General features: G+C 35.7%; 1 protein-coding gene across 3 annotated transcripts in view; it reads left to right on the forward strand.

The window, feature by feature from the left end:
• UBA6 (ubiquitin like modifier activating enzyme 6) overlaps positions 1-23,947 on the forward strand; it is an 80,175-nt gene that overhangs the window by 22,430 nt on the left and 33,798 nt on the right. For all 3 annotated transcript variants that reach the window (XM_005555190.4, XM_074039913.1, XM_015450406.3), the window contains exons 8-15: positions 777-899; positions 2,712-2,835; positions 6,325-6,428; positions 7,661-7,723; positions 8,388-8,464; positions 9,653-9,719; positions 21,353-21,496; positions 23,711-23,778. In XM_005555190.4, the coding sequence (XP_005555247.2) occupies positions 777-899; positions 2,712-2,835; positions 6,325-6,428; positions 7,661-7,723; positions 8,388-8,464; positions 9,653-9,719; positions 21,353-21,496; positions 23,711-23,778 (770 nt within the window). The remainder of the gene's footprint in view (positions 1-776; positions 900-2,711; positions 2,836-6,324; positions 6,429-7,660; positions 7,724-8,387; positions 8,465-9,652; positions 9,720-21,352; positions 21,497-23,710; positions 23,779-23,947) is intronic.

Genomic DNA, 23,947 nt, shown 5'->3' on the forward strand with positions numbered 1-23,947 from the left:
CTGTATCACTACTTCATGTAATTGGGATTATAAATTATTTTAATATGTTCTTATATCATAATATCAATATACTTAATTATGTTAGAAAAACATTATTTTATGCAAGATTGGGTGCATTACAGAATAAGGATCTCTCTTTATTAGCAGTAGCTCTAAAAATAGCTTTAAGCCCAAAAATAATTTATTTACAAATTCTCAGAATGGAGACAATGCATGTGTTAGAAAAATTGCTTTTAATAAAACATTTGTGATTTAAGAACTTAATATTTTACCTTTCATGGCTTTGATTTGTGGTGTCAGTTTTTCAGCCTTTTTTTCTGTAGACTCTGCTCTCAGCTTTTAGCTCTATTCTATTTTCCATTAACTCTGCTGCTTTGGGTAAATGAGCACTTCATTCCTCTTTCCTAAAATAACAAGAATTCAGTGCTGGACTATTAAGCCAAAGTATCTGTTTCTTTTATGTTGTGCCTGAATTTTGTGACAAGCACAAAATTTTAAAATCACAGAATTTTTGTTATTTAAAAGTCATAGAATTTTTAAATATGATATGCTGATATTCTTATTTTGTTGTACTGGACATTCATTTACTAAAAGTACTGAAAATCTTTGATTCCTAAACCAGTCTACATCAGTTTATCCTGTTTATTATTTACTTTGTATTCTATAGGTTCTACAGGGTATACTTAATTATAAATGAAATTGTCATGAAATGGGCTAGGAGAGTAGAGTTTTTTCTTTATATAAATAAGCTTGAACTTGTTTTTGCCATTTTACAGTTTATCAGTGCAGATGTACATGGAATTTGGTCAAGGTTATTTTGTGATTTTGGTGATGAATTTGAAGTTTTAGATGCAACAGGAGAAGAACCAAAAGAAATTTTCATTTCAAACATAACGCAAGTATGATTATATTAATGAACTTTTAAAATAAATTTTGTTAAAGTTGATGTGAATGCTATTTTCAAAAAGGCGGTGTCAGCAAAGTATTACAGTATGTAAAATTTCTTTTATAGTGTTTTAAGATAATGAGGGAATATGTAGCTAATTTCTTGACTTCATTATATTAAAACTAAATTAAAACTGGAATATTAATTGTTAAAAATATTCTGGATTTCCTCTAACAAATAATACTTGATAGGGCCAAGCATGGAGGCTCATGCCTACAGTCCCAGCACTTTTAGAGGCTGACAGGGGTGGATCACTTTAGCTCAGGAGTTTGAGACCAACCTGGGCAACATGGTGAAACTCCATGTCTACCAAAAATACAAAAAATTAACCGGGCATGGTGGTGTGTGGTCCCAGCTACTCAGGAGGCTGAGATGGGAGGATGACTTGAACCTGGGAGGCGGAAGTTGCAGTGAGCCAAGATCACGCTACTGCACTGCAGCCTGGGTGACAGAGTGAGACCACATCTCAAAAATAAAGAAAGAAAAAAAATAATAATAATACTTGATAGAGCAACATTTGCTTGTCATAAATTTTAATTTTAATTTTATTCTATGTTACCTCCTGTGGGTCATGAATTGTGATTCAGTGTTTACGGTATTGTTTATTGTGTTAGATAGTGGATGCACTAAGTATGTTGTAAGTCACCTAGTCTAATACTATAAAAAGGCACACTTAAATCATATTAGAGAAAAGCATTTCTAATTTGTTATATTTCTAAAGCATTATTTAGAAGGTGTAGAAAATTTTGATTAACCTTCAAATTCAAAAGTCTGAATTTTCTAACCACACTCTTGATCATGCATAAGCTCAATTTTTTATTCCATAAAAGAACCGGAGAAATCATTATGATCCCCTTTTACTATTCTTTTACACAAATAATTTACTTTGTTTGTATTCTTTATAATCAACTTACGTTGAAGTCCAAAAGAAGACAAAATAAGGGAATGATAATATACTTTAACATACTAGTATTTGTAATTCGTATTTCTTGTTTTTATACTTTATTTTTAAACCCAGTGTAATCTCATGGTGATAGAGACCCAGTACTCTCTCTCTCTCATGCCTTTTTAAGAAAAATTTATTGAAAAGTCAATCTGTATATCTTTCTGCTTACAGAGTGATTTATTATTCTACCTGAGTTACTCTTTCAGGCATATTACTATTTAACCTTTTACCTTCTCTAGTTGATTTTAGTTTGTCCCTGAGAAAAACACAGAGAATAAATTCCAAAATGTGTGTGGATTCTTATTGCATTGGTGTTATCTTTTATTGAATACTATAGGAAATGTAGCTGATAAGCTACACAATATTTCTTTAAAGCGTTGAGCAAGTTGTAAACTACCAGATTCCCATCTTTAAAATTTCTATCCTCCTTCTTTACTATTCTTTGATCTTCAGTGTTAGGCTTTTATCATTTATGCCCATGGGTTTTTTCTCACATTTAAAACTATTAGATAACTTGGAATGTTTTTTACAAGTTACAGGAGTTTTTGAATCTATTAAATATTTGATCTTTTCTATGGAATCTTTGCACATCTCCTACCAAACATAGAAATTATATTTTCAGCATTCATTTAAAAAATAGTAATAATTTGATCATTATTTTGTGATCGCTTTTTAAAGGCTTGCTTTTACTAACAGAAGAATAGCGTAGAAGTTTGGTTTTGAGAATTTTATGATAACTTTGTCATTTTTGCTTAAGATTTCAATTTGTACACCAAGAATATGTGAACTTCTTTTTTAATAGAGTACTCTTATTTTTAGGCAAATCCTGGCATTGTTACTTGCCTTGAAAATCATCCTCACAAACTGGAGACAGGACAATTCCTAACATTTCGAGAAATTAATGGAATGACAGGTTTAAATGGATCTATACAACAAATAACGGGTAAGTCAATGTGTTTTCTTAATTCATTTATACTTATTCAGCAAATTTATAGTTCAGACACTACACTTAGTATTGGGAACAGAACGTCAACTCAAAGAGACATGATGTAAAGCCCTTGGCCTCAAAATATTCAATCCAAGTGAAGACTTTGTTAAACACTGATGATATTAAGAGAATATACCCATTTTGGCGACACCAAACTTAGCAAGGAAACCTACCCAGTTTTGGGACAGCAGCAATGGGCCAGGGTGTCTTGATTAAAATGTGAAAGTTGCATTGGCTTAGGAAGGTATTGAAAAAAGATTATTTATGCAGAGACAAACAGAAAAGGCTCAGATACAAGACAGATCTAAAGGAACTACAAGAAATTAATACAGCAGGGCTGGCAGGGAGAATTGAACTCACGAGTCTTAATCTTAAGATATTTAGAAAGAAACTTGATCACATACTATAGGTGAGTGAAGATTTCTACCTGGTCAGTCAACATATTCACTTAAGGAATGCAAGAAAAGGAGTAGGTTTTGTAGATAAAGAGTATAGTTTAGCTTTGTAAAATGAGGTAGCAATGAAGTATTTAAAGGAAGATGTCTAGATGTTGGTTGGAATATATGTTCTTGTTCAGTGGCTTGAATAAAAGGGGTGAATGTCATGTCTGCAGCCAAGTTTGTAGGTTTGTTGGCAAGCAGTTGAAGGAGTCTGTTTTTTCATTGGACTAATGTGAAGGCATTGCCAAAAGGCAATGAAAGGTGCCAAAACCAGGAGGAAAGTAGACATTCTTGAAAATGGAAAGATGTCAGGCATCATATAGGGCCCATTTGAAGTTTAATATAATGAATTTATAGCAGAGTTAATCTGCGTAGTTTGTGTTTTTCCTTCAGCCACGTTGAAAAGAGTCAAAGACAGTACTGGACAAGCCATAACTATATGGCATGCTTACACATATTTAGGGAAAATTGATGCAGTTTTATCTTTAGGGCATTTGAAAATATAACTATGTATTTAATTTATAGACAGTAAATGGAATTCCTTTTTTTTAATGACAGCAAAATATATCCTCAGGAGAGGGAAAAATCAATTCTTATTACAAACTGTTTATAGATAAACAACTTTGAATATATATTTAAGTATTTTTGATAACAAAACTATTTGATTTTTTTTTCCAGCTACATCTAATTATTTTAAATACAGGTTCAGATCATAGATATTAAAGAATATGTCTGTTTTTATTAAAATTAATCATTTAGGATTATTATTTGTAATTTTAGCGTGCATGTTGTATAACAAAACTATTTGATTTTGTTTCCTGATTACATCTAATTATTTTAAATACAGATTCAGATCATATATATTCATGTCTATTTTTATTAAAATTAATCATTTAGGTTTATTATTTGTAATTTTGGGGTCCATGTTGTGGTGAATTGTGGTGAAGGTTCAGATTATGAGGCTGCTTATATAAAGAGGAGCCACTGCATGTCAAGAAACAAAGAGAAAGAAAACCCACATTTTGTGCCAATAATTCTTTGGAGGGAGAGATGAGTAAGTTTAGAGTGGCTGTTAGGAAGCTTTTTTTTCCCTTAACATTTATAAATTGCTACCTACTGATCTAAAGTAATATTCTGCTAGCATGAAAAGATGTTTTTTTTTTTTGTCTGTTTTTTTTTTTTTTTTTGAGATAGCATCTTGCTCTGTTGCTCAGGCTGAAGTGCAGTGACATGATCATGTCTCACTGTAGCCTCAGCCTCCTGGGCCCAAGTGATCCTCCCACCTCAGCCTCCCAAGTAGCTGGGAACCACAGGCATGTGCCGCCACACCTGGCTAACTTTTTTTATTTTTGTAGAGACAAGATCTCTATGTTGCTCAGGCTGGTCTCAAACCCCAGGGCTCAAGTCAACCTTTCCCCTTGGCTGCCCAAAGTGTTGTAATTACAGGCATGAAGATCAAAAAAACCTCATGACCAGCCAAAAAACACTGTTAAATAGCTAAAATAATACAAACTTATTCTAGATATATATGTATGTGTATATGTTTAAATAGGGCTAAAAATGAATTCTACTTCAGACTTCCTTTCCTCTCCAGAGGTAACAGCAGCTAAGTTTGGTGTTCACTCTGCTGACCATTCTGTCTACTTTATATATTTATTATATATACACATATATAGTATATATTACATATTATATAGTATAGATGCCTGTATTATATAATATATTAAGTAAAGAGGAGGGCTTACTTGGTTTTTTTAACTTAATTTTTTGAATAACCAAATGGTTCAGAAATGAGAAACGGTAAATGTTTACAATGAAAAGTGTTCTGCCCAAACTTGATTTCACCCTCACAGTTCTCATCCACTACCACAGGTAACTGTTAGTCTTAGTTTATTGTGTATTTGTTTGTTTGTTTGTTTTTAACACAGAAGGAAGCACATTATACATAGTGCTGTCCTTTATCTTTTTATTAAACAAAATATATTTGTGATCTTTTCTCATTAGTAATTGGAGAACGTCCTTTTTTTTTCCTTTAAATTTTCTTTTATAGCTACCTAATATGTCATAATATAGATGAAAATGTTATCGGACCATGTTTTTTCTTTTTAAGAAATGAGGGTCTCACTTTGTTATCCAGGCTGGAGTACAGTGGCTATTCAAAGGTACAGTTTAGCACACTACAGTCTCCTGGGTTCAAGTGATGCTGCTTCCTTGGCCTCCTGATTAGATGGGACTACAGGCACATGCCACCATGCCCAGACAGAGCATAATATTTTCCTGGTTTGCCATTTATCTTTTGATGTTGCTTATGATGGGTTTTTGTCATGAGGTTTTCTTTTTTATGTTTTCATAATCAAATTTTAATTATTTTCTTTTATGGTTTTTATTTAGAGTATTACTTAGAAAAGCCTTCCTTACTACATGGTTTTAAAGACATTTTTCTCTCATGCTTTTATCTAAGAAATTGTTAGCGTCTTTTTTGACACTTAAAACTTTTGTCCATTTGCAATAGGTGTTTTCCCAGATGTCTTTTTTCTGTATCAGATTTATTGAATAATCGATCTTATCTTTTCCTTACTGATTGAGGTGCCACCTTGATTTTGTCCTTTGTGTACTTGAGACTGTTTCTGAATTCTCTAATCTTTTCCAGTTGTCTGTTTATTAACCAGTACCATATTATATTATTATGATAGGTAGTTGTTATTATGTTATTGAGGCTTTATGATATATTTTAATATCTAATAATGAGTAGCCCTCATTACTCTTTTTCTATAAGTTTCCTTCGTTATTTTTAAGTCCTGGAGTTTCACATTGGAAAAAACACTCTGTCTAGGTCCCCATACTCCTCCCAGCTCTTCATTAAAAAACAAACAAACAAACAAAAAACCACTATGCTGGAATTTTTTAATTTTGTAAATTGGGAATAATTAACATTTTATGACAATAAGAGTTGAAATTTAAATATCTGTTTCCCCGTGTAATTTTTAAATTTTTTTTCTTCTAGTGATATCGCCATTTTCTTTTAGTATTGGTGACACTACAGAACTGGAACCATATTTACATGGAGGCATAGCTGTCCAAGTTAAGACTCCTAAAACAGTTTTCTTTGTAAGTATTTTTTTTTCTGCTTAAAAAATATTTCTTCACAGAAAAAGAAAGGCAGAAGAGACAATGAAATTACTCAGTTAACCAAACAGGTTAAATGTGAAACGGATTTTTTTTTTTTTTCGTTTGTACCTGCTTTGAGGGAAATGGAATTAATCTAATGAAATAAATGAATAAAATGGATATTAACAAAAAATTTACACATCTTTTATAGCCAGAATACCATATACATATAGTTGAGCTAAATGGGTATACCCGAAAGGAACTATACCTTTGTGAATTATCAAAGAGTTTATCATACTTATTACAATTTACTTTCTAAGACAAGAAATAAAACTAATGTATTTTCAAGATTTAGCAAGAGGTTGTTTTACTTTATTATTATTTAATTTTCTAAAATGAAGATATTCAAATTATACTTGTTAATCCTGGTTTTTAAAATTTAATTTAATTTTATAAATTTCAGAAAACAGTATATATGTTGGAAATGTAAAATAATTTCTAAAAACGACTGGCATTGAAAGGAAAATGTAAATAGCTGAATATAGAGAATGTAGTGTCAGGAAACTAAGGGATCTTGTGCAACTAAAATCCTTGGGCTCCTTCTCAGGATAAGCTAACACATCTCTGTTTTTTCTTACAAGTTCTCAAGGTTTTAACGTAATTGCCTTTTCTTTTCCAGAACTATTAACAACTCTAGTCATTTACAAGGCTTTGTTCAACTCAAAGTTAGAATTAAAAAAAAATTAAAATAATATATCTAGTCAGATGTGCTCCTGCATATCTCCTTGTGCTTTGTCTCCAAGTTTTAATTGGATATATCTCAATTTTAGATTGGGTGGATATTTTGGTTTTTGTTTGTTTGTTTGTTTTGCCTTTGTGTTCTTCATACAGAATTTAATAAGTCTTGATCGCCTGGTATTAGAAAGATATGGTAGCTTTTAGATTAAAATAATAAATTTTTTTAGGTATGCAAATGTTTTTACTAATTGTTCCCAAATTTACTGTGTGGAGCAGGTTGTTTTATTGCATTTAACTTTTTTTTTTTTAAGTATTGTCATAAGAGTGGTAGCTAGTTTCTATTTCAGTTAAAACATATCAGCCCAACCCTACTTATTTCAGACCCTTGGGAGAGTTCCCTGGTTTTTAGTGCACTGACATATAGCAGTATATTTTGTCCAATAATCACTCACTTACTCTGAAGTAATGATTTTTTTTTTTTTTTTCCGTATCAGGAGCCACTGGAGAGGCAGATAAAACATCCAAAGTGCCTTATTGTGGATTTTAGCAAACCTGAGGTAAATAAACACTTACAGGTTTGAGAGAGGCAGCAGAATCAGATGAGAATTAGTGAGTGATTATAAAGTTAAAATGGAATAACCATGTAGATATCTTACTGTTAGGCCTTATAATGTGAGTATATTAAAGGTTATACTCACATATCAAAAGTTGACTTCCAAGGATTAAAAATGGGAATGTGTATCATAGAAAAAACGTTAAAGTAATAGGAAAAAGTTTCACTTTTATAATGATTTGCCAACTTTGATAATTAAAAGACGATTTCAATAACTTGTATAAATGATCTTATTAAAAGATTTTCTGAATCGTACCATTTTTATATAATGCATATTTCTTACCAAAAAAGCTTTGAGTATGTATTCTATTTTTTTTTTAAATGGATGTAATTTTATAGCAGGAAATGTGATAAGGAAGGAACTAACAGTTTCCAAATTTGTAAATTTTAATAAGGAAAGGGGATTAAATCATTTACCTTCATGGCCTTGAGGTTAAGTCATTTAACTTCTAACCTTCAGGTTTCTTATTTGTTAAACAGAGTTAATAATAGTATTAAGCTAATGTGTTTATTGTGATGGTTAAATAATGTTTTAAAAGCATTTAGCCCAGTGCCTGGGACATACAAGCACTCAGTAAATGTTGGCCAATTTTTAATGTTCTTAATAGGCACCTTTAGAGATTCACACAGCTATGCTTGCCTTGGACCAGTTTCAGGAGAAATACAGTCGCAAGCCAAATGTTGGGTAATGTTTTAAGTTTAAAAATAAATATTTTCCTTTCTATAAAAGTAGTAGTTCAGAAATTATAATTTAAAAACTATGCCCTTTGTAATTACAATACCAATAGATATGCCAAGCTGTGTAAAGATTTATTATGACTTTCTAGTCCTTTTCCTGGTGGGAGTGGAGAAATTGGTTTTAAAAGTGGAATCATACTAAATGAATTTTCCCACTTTGAAGCCTTTAAAAATTAAAGCTTTTTAAAACAACAAAAAAAATTCTGAGAATTATTGAAATATTAATCCATAGTAACTTTTTTTTTAACTTTATACCCTGTTAAGTCAGACTACTGTTGCAGAAGGTTTTTACTTTTTGTATTTTGGATTAAATCTTGGGGATGGGTGTGGTGGCCCACGCCTGTGATCCCAGGACTTTGGGAGGCCGAGGTGGGTGGATCACTTGAGGCCAGGAGTTTGAGACCAGCCTGGCCAACATGGCGAAACCCTGTCTCTGCTAAAAATACAGAAATTACCAGGCATGGTGGTGCATGCCGTTAATCCCAGCTCCTTGGGAGGCTGAGGCACGAGAATTACTTGAACCAGGAGGCAGAGGGTGCAGTGAGCCAAGATTGCACCACTGCACTCCAGCCTGGGTGACAGAATGAGACTCTGTCTCAAAAAAAAAAAAAAAAAAAGACTAAGCTTATTTATATACTGATATAAGTGTGATTTTGAAGTAATGTATTTATAAGTCAATCATCTTTAAATCAGTAAAACATTTTGTGCTACCTGTTGGCAAAATCCCACATTCTTTTTTTTTTTTTTTTTGAGACAGAGTCTCGCTTAGTCGCCCAGGCTGGAGTGCAGTGGCGCGATCTCGGCTCACTGCAAGCTCCGCCTCCCGGGTTCACGCCATTCTCCTGCCTCAGCCTCCCGAGTAGCTGGGACTACAGGCGCCCGCCGCCTCGCCCGGCTAATTTTTTTGCATTTTTTTAGTAGAGATGGGGTTTCACAGTGTTAGCCAGGATGGTCTCGATCTCCTGACCTTGTGATCCGCCCGCCTCGGCCTCCCAAAGTGCTGGGATTACAGGCGTGAGCCACCGCGCCCGGCCCACATTCTTTTATATATTTCCTAAATTTTAATTTTGAGTATGTCCTACTGTTTATGGCAGTTGAGAAAACTAAAGTTAGGATTTTCTGTTTTGAGTTGTAGATGCCAACAAGATTCAGAAGAACTGTTGAAACTAGCAACATCTATAAGTGAAACCTTGGAAGAGAAGGTGACTATTGAAATTTATGGCTGTCCGAATATCTGTTTGTTAATACATAAGTGTTCTATATATTAGTATTCTCTTATCCTTCACATCCAGCTTTGCTACTCTGTGGCATTAGACAACTTTATTTCACTTTGTTATGTTTTAATTTATAAATCTATAAAATAGAGTTAACCTACCTTCATAGGGTTATTGTGAACATTAAATGATTTAATTTTGTAAAGTACTTAGAAATGTCATGTGACATATAGTAATTACTATTTGCTGCTGCTATTTTTTTAAGTGTTACTATTATTCTTTATTATTCTGTTATGATTTACTTGATTTGTTAACCCACTTAAAGTTATATATGTTAACTTTCTTCTAAGTCATCTGTTTTATACATTATACCTTCACATCTCTTTATCACATTTTGCACATCAGATTTAGATTTAAACATGTCACCTAGAAAATGGTTTTTTTGTGTGTGTTATGATGCCAGTGCCTGCTTGTCAACAGTTTTATTTAAGCAGCTATAAACATGGTAGTGTTTGTGCAATTATTTGAAGATTCTTATTATTTTTGTTCTTATTTTATAAAAATGAGAGGGAAGTGTATTAGTCCTTTCTCATACTGCTATGAAGAAATCCTGAGATGGGTTATTTATAAAGGAAAGAAGTTTAATTGACTCACAGTTCCTCATGGCTGGGGAGGCCTCTGGAAACTTACAATCCTGGCAGGAGACAAAGGAGAAGCAGGCACCTCTTCACAGGGTGGTAGGACAGAGTGAGTACAAGCAGGGGAACTGCCAGGTTCTTATAAAACTATCAGATCTCATGAGACTCACTCACTATCACTCACTGATAACCTCCACGTGGTCCTGCCCTTGACATGTGGGGATTATGGGGATAACAATTCAAGATGAGATTTTGGATGGAGACACAGCCAAAATGTATCATTTCATCCCTGGTCCCTCCTGAGTCTCATGTACTCACATTTCAAAACACAATCACGCCTTTCCAACAGTCCCCAAAAGTGTTAGCCCATTCCAGCATTAATCCAGAAGTCCAAGTCCAAAGTCTTATCTGAGCAAGGCAAGTCCCTTCCACCTATGAGCCTGTAAAATCAGAAGCAAGTTAGTTACTTCCTAGATGCAGTGAGGGTACAGATATTAGATAAAGGCTCCCATTCCAAATGGGAGAAATTGGGCAAAACAAAGGGGCTACAGGCCCCATGCACTGTAAAATCCAGTAGGGCAGTCATTAATCCTTAAGGTTCCAAAATGATCTTCTTTGACTCCATGTCTCACATCCAGGTCACACTGATGTAAGAGGTGGGTTCCCATGGTCTTGGGCATCTTCACCCTGTGGCAATACAAGGTACAGCCCCCACTTCCAGCTGCTTTCATGAGTTGGCATTGAGTGTTGCAGTTTTTCCAGATTCATGGTCCATGCTTTCGTTGTATCTACTATTCCGGGATCTGGAGGACTGTGGCGCTCTTCTCACAGCTCTACTAGGCAGTGCCAATGGGGACTCTCTTTGGGGGCTCCAACCCCACATTTTCCTTCTGCACTGCCTTAGCAAGAGGTTCTCCATGAGGGCTCCACCCCTGCAGTAAACTTCTGCCTGGACATCCAGGTGTTTTCATACATCCTCTGAAATCTAGGCAGAGGTTCCCAAACCTCGATTCTTGACTTCTGTGCACCCGCAGGCCCAACACCATGTGTAAGCCACCAAGGCTTAGGGCTTGTACCCTCTGAAGCAACAGCCTGAGCTGTACATTGGCCCCTTTTAGCCATGAATGGGACACAGAGCACCATGTCCTGAGACTGCACAAAGCAGCAAGGCCCTGGGGCCACCCCATAAAACCATTTTTTCCTATTAGGCCTCCAGGCCTGTGATGGAGCTGTCTTGAAGACCTCTGACATGCCTGGAGACATTTTCCCATTGTCTTGGCAATTAACATTTACCTGCTTGTTATTTATGGAAATTTCTGCAGCTGACTTGAATTTCTCCTCAGAAAATGGATTTTTCTTTTCTATTGTATCATCAGGCTGCATTTTTTCCAAACTTTAATGCTCTGCTTCTCTTTTAAGCGTAAGTTCCAATTCCAAACCATCTTTTTGTGAATGCATAAAACTTAATGCTTTTAAGAGCACCTCAGTCACACCTTGAACGCTTTACTACTTAGACATTTCTCTGCCAGATACCCTAAATCATCTCTCTCAAGTTCAACGTTCTACAGATCTCTAGGGCAGGGGCAAAATGCCGCCAGTCTCTTTACTAAAGCATAATAAGAGTCACCTTTATTCTAGTTCCCAGCAGGATCCTTGTCTCCATCTGAGACCACCTCAGCCTTGACTTCATTGTCCATATCACTATCAGCATTTTGGTCAAAACTGATAAGTTCCAGACTTTCCCACATCTTCCTGTCGTCTACTGAACCCTCCAAACTATTTCAACCTCTGCCTTTTCCAGTTCCAAAGTCACTTCCACACTTTTGGGTATCTTTATCGCAGCACCCCACTCTCTGCCGTACCAATTTACTATATTAGTCTCTTCTCACACTGCTATGAGGAAATACCCAAAACTGGGTAATTTATATAGGAAAGAGGTAATTGACTCACAGTTCCACATGACTGGGGAAGCCTCAGGAAACTTTACCATCATGGCAGAAGGCACAGGAGAAGCAGGCAGCTTCTTCACAGAGTGGGAGGACAGAGTGAGTGCAAGCAGAGGAACTGCCAGACGCTTATAAAACTGTCAGATCTCGTGAAACTCACTATCAGAATAGCATGGGAGAACCACCCCCACTATCCAGTAACCACTGCCTGGTCCCACGTTGACATGTGGTGATTATGGGGATTACAATTCAAGATGAGATTTTGGGTGGGGGCACAGCCAAACCATCTCAGGAAGTGAGAATCTTAACATCAGTGGTAAAAGCTTTAATATCATATGTTCTATAATTACACAAAGAAAGAAATAATAAATGTACTGAAAACAGTGACTCACTAGCCATAGTGAAAGACCTTGTGTTGCATATATAGTGCTTTGAGAAAATAAAATGTATGAAAAGCTAGAAATAGATTGTAGAAGTCTGTGATTAAACAGAAGGATGTGATTAGGAATTTATCAAGTTTATTGATGTGAAATTTACATAAAGTAAATTTTTCACTCTTTTTGGGTGTGTAGTTATAAAAAATTTTGTACACTATCAATTCAGATGTATGCAATTAATTCAAAGTGTACAGTAATGGGTCTACCACCACAATTAAAATATAAAACATTCCGTAATGCAAAAAAGTTCCCTCATGCCTCTTTATAATTACCTCTCCAGCCCATAACCAAACCTTAGCATCCACTATAGATTTTTTCTTTTCCAGAATGTCATATAAATGGAGTCATATAGTATATGTAGCCTTTTGAATCTGGTTTCTATCACTAATTATAATTAACTTGAGTTTTTTCCATTTTGTTGCATGTTCATTTCATTTTTGCTTTTTCTTTTAAGTTTAGGGGTACATGTGCAAGTTTGTTATATAGGTAAATTTGCATCATGGGGGTTTGTCATACATATTATTTCATCACCCAGGTATTAAGCCTAGTACCTGTTAGTTATTTTCCCCGCTCTTCCCACCCTCCAGTAGGCCCCAGTGTGTGGTGTTCCCCTCTGTGTATCCATGTGTTCTTATCATTTAGCTCCCACTTGTAAGTGAGAACACGTGGTATTTGTTTTTTTGTTTCATTGTGTACTACAGTTTGTTTTTACATCACTTGATGGAAAATATGGGCTGTTTCCGTACTGAGCAATTATGAATAGTTATTACAACTACTTGCATATAGATTTTGATGTGGACATATGTCTTTGCTTCTCTTATATAACTACCCTAAAGTGTGTTACAGAGTCTTATGATAGATGTATGTTTATTTTTTATTTATTTTCTTTTATACTTTAAGTTCTAGGGTATATGTGCACAACGTGCAGGTTTCTTACGTAGGTATACATGTGCCATGTTGGTTTGCTGCACCCATCAACTTGTCATTTACATTAGGTATTTCTCCTAATGCTATACCTCCCCCAGCCGCCCTCCCCTGTGATGTTCCCTGCCCTGTGTCCATGTGTTTTCATTGTTCAATTCCCACCTATGAGTGAGAACATGCGGTGTTTGGTTTTCTGTCCTTGTGATAGTTTGCTAAGAATGATGGTTTCCAGCTTCATCCATGTCCCTGCAAAGGACATGAACTCATCTTTTTTTACAGCTGCATAGTATTCCATGGTGTATATGTGCTACATTTTCTTAATCCAATCTATAATTGTTGGACATTTGGGTTGGTTCCAAGTCTTCGCTATTGTGAATAGTGCCACAATAAACATACATGTGCATGTGTCTTTATAGTACCATGATTTATAATCCTTTGGGTATATACCCAGTAATGGCATTGCTGGGTCAAATGGTATTTCTAGTTCTAGATCCTTGAGGAATTGCCACACTATCTTCCACAATGGTTTAACTGATTTACACTCCCACCAACAGTGTAAAAGCGTTCCTCTTTCTACACATCCTCTCCAGCATCTGTAGTTTCCCTTTTAATGATCGCCATTCTAACTGGGATGAGATGGTATCTCATTGTGGTTTTGATTTGCATTTCTCTGATGACCAGTGATGATGAGCATTTTTGCATGTGTCTGGGGGCTGAATAAATGTCTTCTTTTGAGAAGTGTTTATTCATATCCTTTGCCCACTTTCTGATGGGGTTGTTTGTTTTTTTGTTTTTTTTTTTTTTTTTGTAAATTTGTTTTAAGTTCTTTGTAGATTCTGGATATTAGCCCTTTGTCAGATGGATAGATTGCAAATATTTTCTCCCATTCTGTAGGTTGCTGTTCACTCTGATGGTAGTTTCTTTTGCTGTGCAGAAGCTCTTTAGTTTAATTAGGTCCCATTTGTCTGTTTTGGCTTTTGTTGCCATTGCTTTTGGTATTTTAGTCATGAAGTCTTTGCCCATGCCTATGTTCTGAATGGTTATTGCCTAGGTTTTCTTCTAGGGTTTTTATGGTTTTAGATCTTACATTTAATTTTTTAATTCATCTTGAGTTAATTTTTGTATAAGGTGTAAGGAAGGGATCCAGTTTCAGCTTTCTACATGTGGCTATCCAGTTTTCCCAGCACCATTTATTAAACAGGGAATCCTTTCCCCATTGCTTGTTTTTGTCAGGTTTGTCAAAGATCAGATCGATGGAGATGTGTGGTGTTTTTTCTGAGGCCTCTGTTCTGTTCCATTGGTCTATGTTTTGGTACCAGTACCATGCTGTTTTGGTTACTGTAGCCTTGAAGTATAATTTGAGGTCAGGTAGCGTGATGCTTCCAGCTTTGTTCTTTTGACTTAGGATTGTCTTGGCAATGTGGGGTCTTTTTTGGTTCCACATGAACTTTAAAGTAGTTTTTTCCAATTCTGTGAAGAAAGTCCTTGGTAGCTTGATGGGGATGGCATTGAATCTATAAATTACCTGCTTGGGCAGAATGGGCATTTTAATGACATTGATTCTTCCTTTCCATGAGCATGGAATGTTCTTCCATTTGTTTGTGTCCTCTTTCATTTCCTTGAGTAGTGGTTTGTACTTCTTCTTGAAGAGGTCCTTCACATTCCTTGTAAGTTGAATTCCTAGATATTTTATTCTCTTTGTAGCAATTGTGAATGAAAGTTCACTCACAATTTGGCTATCTCTTTGTCTATAATTGGTGTGTAGGAATGCTTGTGATTTTGCATGTTGATTTGCATGTATCCTGAGACTTTGCTGAAGTTGCTTATCAGCTTAAGGAGATTTGGGGCTGAGAAAATGGGGTTTTCTAAATATACAATCAGGTCATCTGCAAACAGAGACTATTTGACTTCCTCTTTTCCTAATTGAATACCCTTTATTTCTTTCTCTTGCCTGATTGCTCTGGCCAGAACTTCCAACACTATGTTGAATAGAAGTGGTGAGAGAGGGCATCCTTGTCTTGTACCAGTTTTCCAAGGGAATGCATCCAGTTTTTGCCCATTGAGTATGATACTGGCTGTGGGTTTGTCATAAATAGCTCTTATTATTTTGAGATAACATTCTATCAATACCTAAGTCATTGGGAGTTTTTAGCATGAAAGGCTGTTGAATTTTGTTGAAGGCCTTTTCTGTACCTATTGAGATAATCATGTGGTTTTTGTCATTGGTTATGTGATGGATTACGTTTATTGATTTGTGTATGTTGAATCAGCCTTGCATCCCAGGGATGAAGCCGACTTGATCATGTTTGATAAGCTTTTTGATGTGCTGCTGGATTCGGTTTGCCAGTATTTTATTGAGGATTTTTGCATCGATGTTCATCAGGGATATTGGTCTAAAATTCTCTTTTTTGTTGTTGTTGTGTTTCTGCCAGACTTTGGTATCAGGATGATGCTGGCTTCATAACATGAGTTAGGGAAGATTCCCTTTTTTTCTGTTGATTGAAATAGTTTCAGAAGGAAAGGTACCAGCTCCCCTTTGTAACTCAGGTAGAATTTGGCTGTGAATCCGTCTGGTCATGGACTCTTTTTGGTTGGTAGTTGCCCCTATTTCAGAACCTGTTATTGTTCTATTCAGAGATTCAACTTTTTGCTGGTTTAGTCTTGGGAGGGTGTATGTGTCCGGGAATTTATCCGTTTCTTCTAGATTTTCTAGTTTATTTGCATAGCGGGGCTTATAGTATTCTCTGGTGGTAGTTTGTATTTCTGTGGGATCGGTGGTGATATCCCCTTTATCATTTTTTTTATTGCATCTATTTCATTCTTCTCTCTTTTCTTCTTTATTAGTCTTGCTAGTGGTCTATCAATTTTGTTAATCTTTTCAAAAAACCAGCTTCTAGACTCATGAATTTTTTGAAGGGTTTTTTGTGTCTCTAGCTCCCTCAATTCTCCTCTGATCTTAGTTATGTATTGCCTTCTGCTAGCTTTTGAATGTGTTTGCTGTTGCTTCTCTAGTTCTTTTAATTGTGATTTTAGGGTGTCGATTTTAGATCTTTCCTGCTTTCTCTTGTCGGCATTTACTGCTATAAATTTCCTCTATGCACTGCTTTGAATGCTTCCCAGAGATTCTGGTATGTTGTGTCTTTGTTCTCATTGGTTTCAAAGAAAATCTTTATTTCTGCCTTCATTTCATTATTTACGCAGTAGTCATTGAGGAGCAGGTTGTTCAGTTTCCACATAGTTGTGTGGTTTTGAGTTTATTCATCCTGAGTTCTAATTTGATTGCACTGTGGTCTGACAGACAGTTTGTTGTGATTTCTGTTCTTTTACATTTGCTGAGGAGTGTTTTACTTCCAATTATGTGGTCAGTTTTAGAATAAGTGCAATGTAGTGCTGAGAATAATGTATACTCTGTTGATTTGGGGTGGAGAGTTCTGTAGATGTCTATTAGGTCCTCTTGGTGCAGAGCTGAGTTCAAGTCCTGGATATCCTTGTTAACCTTCTGTCTCGTTGATCTGTCTAATATTGATAGTGGGATGTTAAAGTCTCCCATTATTATTGTGTGGGAGACTAAGTCTCTTTGTAGGTCTCTAAGGATTACAAAGGAACGGTAAATATTGCTTCCTGATCCTTCCTCTGGAAGCTTCGTCCCAGAGGGGCACCAACCTGTATGAGGTGTCTTGTCCGCCCCTACTGGGAGGTGTCTCCCAGTCAGGCTACATAGGGGTCAGGGACGCATTGGAGGAGGCAGTCTGTCCGTTCTCAGAGCTTGAACGCCATGCTGGGAGAACCAGTGCTGTGTTCAGTGCCATCAGACAGGGACATTTAAGTGCAGAAGTTGTCTGCTGCCTTTTGTTTAGCTAAGCCCTGCCCACAGAGGTTGAGTCTATAGAGGCAGTAGGCCTTGCTGAGATGGGGTGGGCTCCACCCAGTTCAAACTTCCCGGCTGCTTTGTTTACCTACTCAAGCCTCAGCAATGGCGGACACCTGTTCCCTCGCCAGGCAGCAGCCTCGCAGGTGGATCTCAGACAGCTGCGCTAGCAGTGAGCAAGGCTAGGTGGGAATAGGATCCGCCAAGCCAGGCACAGGGAAGAATCTCCTGGTCTGGTGGTTGCTAAGATGGTGGGAAAAGCAGAATATTTGGGCGGAAGTGTACCATTTTTCCAGGTACAGTCTGTGATGGCTTCCCTTGGCTAGGAAAGGGAAATCCCCTGATCGCTTGTGCTTCCCAGGTGAGGTGATGTACCACAGTGCTTCAGCTTGCCCTTCATGGGCTGCACCCACTACTCCAACCAGTTCCAGTGGGATGACCCAGGTACCTCATGTTGGAATGCTGAAATCACCCGTCTTCCACATCAATCTCGCTGAGAGCTGCAAACTGGAGCTGTTCCTATTCGGCCATCTTGGAGGACCAAGACCATGTTGAATTTCATAAGAAACAGCCAAACTGTTTTTGCAAAGTAGCTGTACCATTTTGCATTCTCACCAGAAGTGTATGAGAATTTCAGTTGTGCTGCAGCTTCCTTATACTCTGTGTTGTCTGTTTATATGATTTTAAACATTTTTATGTGTATGTGGTAGTATATCATTTTGGTTTTCATTTTCATGTCACTGGCCATGAATTTGAGTGTCTTTTAATATGATTATTTGCCATTCATATATCTTCTTTAATAAACTGTCTTTTAAAAATCTCTGCCTGTTTTTAAAATAGTTTTTAATTATTGGTTGAGAGAGTTTTTATGTCTTTATATATTTGGATATGAGTTATAGTCTCTGAAATTCAATTTTTCAAACCACAAAAAGAATACTTTTTTTGTGGTTCATGCTTTTTTGTCTGAAGAGCTTTTTTAACACAGGGTCAAAACGCTGTTTTCTTCTAGACAGTTTATATTTTTGTAATTTTATAAGTTCATTTTTGCATATGGTGCAAAGTATTGATAAAGATGTGATCATACAAAGTAGAGATCAGTGTGCATAACTTTACACTAATTTTGTGCACTCTTTTGTAGTTTTATGAGTGTGTCTTTATATACTGCACAAAGTATAGATGAAAGTTAATTTTTTTGTATATGAATGTCCAGTTATTCTAGCCCATTTGTGGAAAAGACTATTCTTTATTGAAATGTCTTGGCATCTTTGTCAACAGTTTTTTTTTTTTTTTTACCATATATGTATAGGTCTATTTCTGTACTCTACTGTCTTCACATTGTTTCTGTTCTTTTGCCAGCTCCATCTTGTCTTGCTTATTATGGCTTTTATATTAAGTCTTGAAATCAGGTTTAGTCTATTTCTCAAAAAGAGCTCAGAATTATGGTATTCCCTGAGTTTTTATGTTTCATATTTTTTCTGTAGCTTTCATAGTTTTAAGCTTGGCTAGATGTAAAATTCTGGGCTGTTACTTTGTTCACTGGTATGTTGCTTTATTTTTTGCTGTTGAAAAATAAGATGCCAGCCCAATTTTCATACTCTTAGAAGTAATCTGTTCTTTTTGCTTTAAGGCCCTATGTGTTTAATCTCTATCTTCATCTAATAGTTTTACCAGGTTATATCTCAGAGTTGATTATTCAGTAAAGTTTCCCACGTACACCATAAGCCCATTTTGATATGCAGAGTCAAATGTTGTTTAATTCTTTTCTTTTCTGGAAGGGTAGAATGGATCATTTCTGTTCTTAGTTTTTAAATTCCTGATTCAAGGTTTTTTGTGATGTTTTTTCCCCCCATGTTGCCAAGTGCTTGTTAAGAATATATAATTCACTTAAATATCTTCTGACTTTTGATTAGTTGTAGGGGTGTGGATTTTCAGTAGCTGAAATGTTTTGATTCTGATTTTCTGTTTTCTTCTTACATTAGCTTTGTATTGTAGAGTGATTTTTGTGCTTACTTTTTGGACAGGGTAAGGGTTTTAGGTGCTTTTTAGGTTCCTGCTTTTATACTACTCTCTTAGGATACTGAAAAGGAGCTTTTAATGGATGACCTTTTTGTGGTGGAGAGGTACTGGTGTGTTTTTTAGGTCTCTTTGATTTTTACCAAATTCTTAACATCTCTCTCTTTAGCTTTCTCTCTCAAAGAATGTCTCCCCTCTTTTGTTAACATCTTTCTCTCCCAGGTTGACTTTCTTTGACGGCTGAGATCTGCCACCAGTTTTATACCTCTCATCAATATTTTCTGCACTTAGTGTGGGAATTTCTTTTTCTTAGGACGCGTTTTGTTACCGTTAGGCCATTCACCTTCTTCTGTGATCTCTTCATATATTCTGCTCTCTGTCCAAGATTGTAGCAATGTGAAATCTAGCGAGAGTGCTGATGGAGTTTGCAAAAATTTATAATATTCTGTTTTCTAGTAATACTGAAGCCCTGTCACTATTTTATTTCTCTTCTTGTGATTATGCATATGTTTTGGAGATTATGTAGGGAAACTTAGGTATAGGCCGCTGTCTTTATCCTATGGTAACCAAAAATTCCCAAAATTTAGATGTTTGTTTACTAAAAAATAAAGAATCCTGGGAGGTTGCATAACCTAATGCTGAGAATAAACCTATAAAGTTGGACTTTTTGGGTCCAGATCCTGGCTTTACCATTTACTAGCTATAAAATCTTGAATAAGTTACTTAATTTTTCAATGTTTCGGTTTTCTTGTATAATAGAAATTATATCTATAAGGATTATTTTGAATGTTATGTAAGGACTTAATATAAAACCTGGCATGGTAAGTGCCCACTTATACTGTTGTTATCATTCTCATCATTGTTTTTAATATTGTCACCACCAACAATATCTGCATTCAAAAATTGCAGAATTTAAATTGTAATTGATCTTGGTTGAGGCTAGTGCTCAATAGTTGTAAATAATGAGATATGGAAAGTTGAAATGGAGGGGTGGAATAGTAAGTAGTAACCATTTTGTGTCACAAATATTTTTGAGAGTGTAATAAAAACTCTTCTCTTTCCGCTCCTAAATGTACAAGAACTCTTCTTTTACATAGGATTTCAGAAGATTAATTAGGCAAACTTGAAGTTTAGTGATAAAATTAAGATTACTGATGTTTAAATAGGAAGAGAAAGAAAATAAGCTCATGAAAAGATCTTTGTCACATGTAAGACATTGTGCTAAAATAATTGATCTAAAATTCAGTTTTCCAATATTTCCTTTAAAATATTCTGAGATACATAACTTTTAAGCGTAATTGAAAACATTATCTCTAACAATGTATTGTGTCATTATTCATTGCAGTTTTTATTTACAACTTTCAACACAAACTGATAGCTTATCATTTTTAAGATTTTATTTTCATTTATCATAGTTCAGGGTTTTTTCATAGTAGTTTTCATTAACAAACTTTAAAAAAAATCTATTTATTTGTAAATATGTCTGACTGGCATCACAGAACTGTTCTTTGACAAAAACTATAAATGGTAGATATTCGAGTTAATTATAAATGATGCCCTAGATATAGAGTCCAAAAACAAAAATGGGCAGGTACTACTAAAGGGAGACACTACTTAAGGTAACACGCAAATGGGTCTGTTATCATGAAATCGGGACATTTTTAGAGTTATTTAGTAGGGGAATTGAATAGCTTTTTAAGAAGTTAAGTTCTAATTCTCACATTTAGTCATTGAAATTTTAAGTATACCGTTTAAATGCTGTTAATATTATTGTCTTTTATGGCTTTTGTTTTAGCCTGATGTAAATGCTGACATTGTGCATTGGCTCTCTTGGACTGCTCAAGGCTTTTTATCTCCACTTGCTGCAGCAGTAGGAGGTGTTGCCAGCCAAGAAGTATTGAAAGCTGTAACAGGAAAATTTTCTCCTTTGTGCCAGTGGGTTAGTTCTGAGTTTTTAAGGTTGAATTCTTTACTCATGAAATGAAATGTGTTACATATTATAATTTAGTATTAATATATTAGAAAAGCAACCTTAAAATACATTTTGATGCATGAAAGAGATGCAAGCAGTATGCCTCCAACACTTGATTCTGTGATTGAAATTAACAAGATGATATTTTAGGGCTATTGAGATATAACTCAAAGTTGCCTTCTCAAATGTATTTCCCTTAGTTGTGACAGTAAGGGAATGAATGTTCTATCCTTATAGGTAATTGTTCTCCAGTACCATAAGCTTAGCATTCTTGGACTCTCAGGACTCTTGAATTTGTTCCATGGAATCTTTTACTATCATGAACCTTCAGGTTCCCTTTCTAGGTGTAAACTTACAAAAGTGGAGAACATGGGAGTGGTACAGGTTTTAGAGTTGCATGGGGTATGAACATCACAAGATGGAATAAAAATCCCCATGTCTTTTACCAGCAGGAATAATTGGCACAAGGTATGAAAGGATGCTGCCTCCAGGCCCTCTCTCTGTTGAAACACCATAAACATTTTGAATATAACATTTATCATTTTATTTTTTATTTTTATTTTTTTGGGACAGAGTCTCGCACCGTCACCCAGGCTGGAGTGCAATCGCACGATCTCAGCTCACTGCAACCTCTGCCTCCCGGGTTCACGCGATTCTCCTGCCTCAGCCTCCCAAGTAGATGGGGTTACAGACACGCAGCACCACACCTGGCTAATTTTTTGTGTTTTTAGTAGAGATGGGATTTCACTATGTTGTCAGACTGGTCTCAAACACCTGACCTCGTGATCTGCCCGCCTCGGCCTCCCAAAGTGCTGGGATTACAGGCGTGAGCCACTGCATCCGGCTCATTTTTTTATATTTTAATAGGTACTCACAGTGCTATTTTGCTGCTGAATTCTTTATTTTAACATAGAATACAAGTACGTTAGTAAAAATCTGGTTTAAAGATAACCATTAGGGCAGGCGCGGTGGCTCATGCCTGTAATCACAGCACTTTGAGAGACCGAGGCGGGCAGCTCATGAGGTCAGGAGATCGAGCCCATCCTGGCTAACATTGTGAAACCCCACCTGTACTAAAAATACAAAAAATTAGCTGGGCATGGTGACACACCCCTGAAGTTCCAGCTACTCGGGAGGCTGAGGCAGGAGAATCGCTTGAACCTGGGAGCCAGAGGTTGTAGTGAGCCGCGATTGTTCTACTGCACTCCAGCCTGGGTTAATTGTTAATATAGATTCTGTGTTATAATACAATAAGTAACCAGTTGTTCACGTTCAAATTTAGCCACACAAGTTACTTAAATGAAAATGAGAGTAAGACTCAGTTCTTCATTAACTTTAATTATCTTTGATATTTTTAAAAAGCTGAAATTTTGGTTTCCTAGATTATTTTCCTATAGTGTGTATAATTATAGATGACATACACATACACATAGTATGTATAATTATAGATTATATATCCAAGCTGAAAAATAAATACAGAGTAGGTACTTTCTTCTCAAAAAGTAATCAAATTATGGCTGGGCACAGTGGCTCATGCCTGTAATCCCAGCACTTTGGGAGGCTGAGATGGGCAGATCGCCTGAGGTCAGGAGTTCAAGACCAGCCTGGCCAACATGGTGAAACCCCATCTCTACTAAAAATACAAAAAAATTAGCCGGGCGTGGTGGCGCGCACCTATAGTCCTGGCTACTCGGTAGACTGAGGCAGGAGAATCACTTGAACTCAGGAGGCAGAGATCACGCCACTGCACTCCAACCTGGGCAACAGAAAGACTCTGTCTCAAAAAATCAAAAACAAAAAACAAAAAGTAATCAAATTACTCATTCAAATGTAGCTAAAATTGAATGGGGGCTTCTAAAACTTTTGTGTAGCTATGAAAAATAGATTTGGAGGTGAAATTTCCTTTGGTTTAAAATTAGGATACATCATGTTTAGGATGGCTAAGTGACATGAATCCAATTATATCTGTTAACAGTTCCTTCAGTTTTTACCGTTATTTTAATGAGAGAATATCGATATATATATTACATGTTTTTAATTATATTTTTAAATATTTTACTCTGAGTTGCCTTTTTTTATCATTTTTTCCTTCATGACTATTAAATAACTATAAAGGAGCTTCTTTTTATAGTAATTTAAGTTTTATACATAATAATTGTATTTTTAATCTTCTACTTTAAGTTATATCTTGAAGCAGCAGATATTGTTGAATCACTAGGCAAACCTGAATGTGAAGAATTTCTGCCACGGTAATAATGAAATTTCTCTTGCTTTTACTAACAGGGAAATAAATTTTAAAAGTTTTGTCTAAACATACCTTCGTTTTATATGTCTTTTCTCCTGAATCACTTTTGTAGTTGTTTTTTCTCTACTTAGTAATCATTTTAAGTGTCATAATAATGTCATATCGCTTTACTA

The sequence above is a fragment of the Macaca fascicularis genome, chromosome 5, assembly GCF_037993035.2.
Source record: "Macaca fascicularis isolate 582-1 chromosome 5, T2T-MFA8v1.1".
Taxonomy (NCBI): Eukaryota; Metazoa; Chordata; class Mammalia; order Primates; family Cercopithecidae; genus Macaca; species Macaca fascicularis.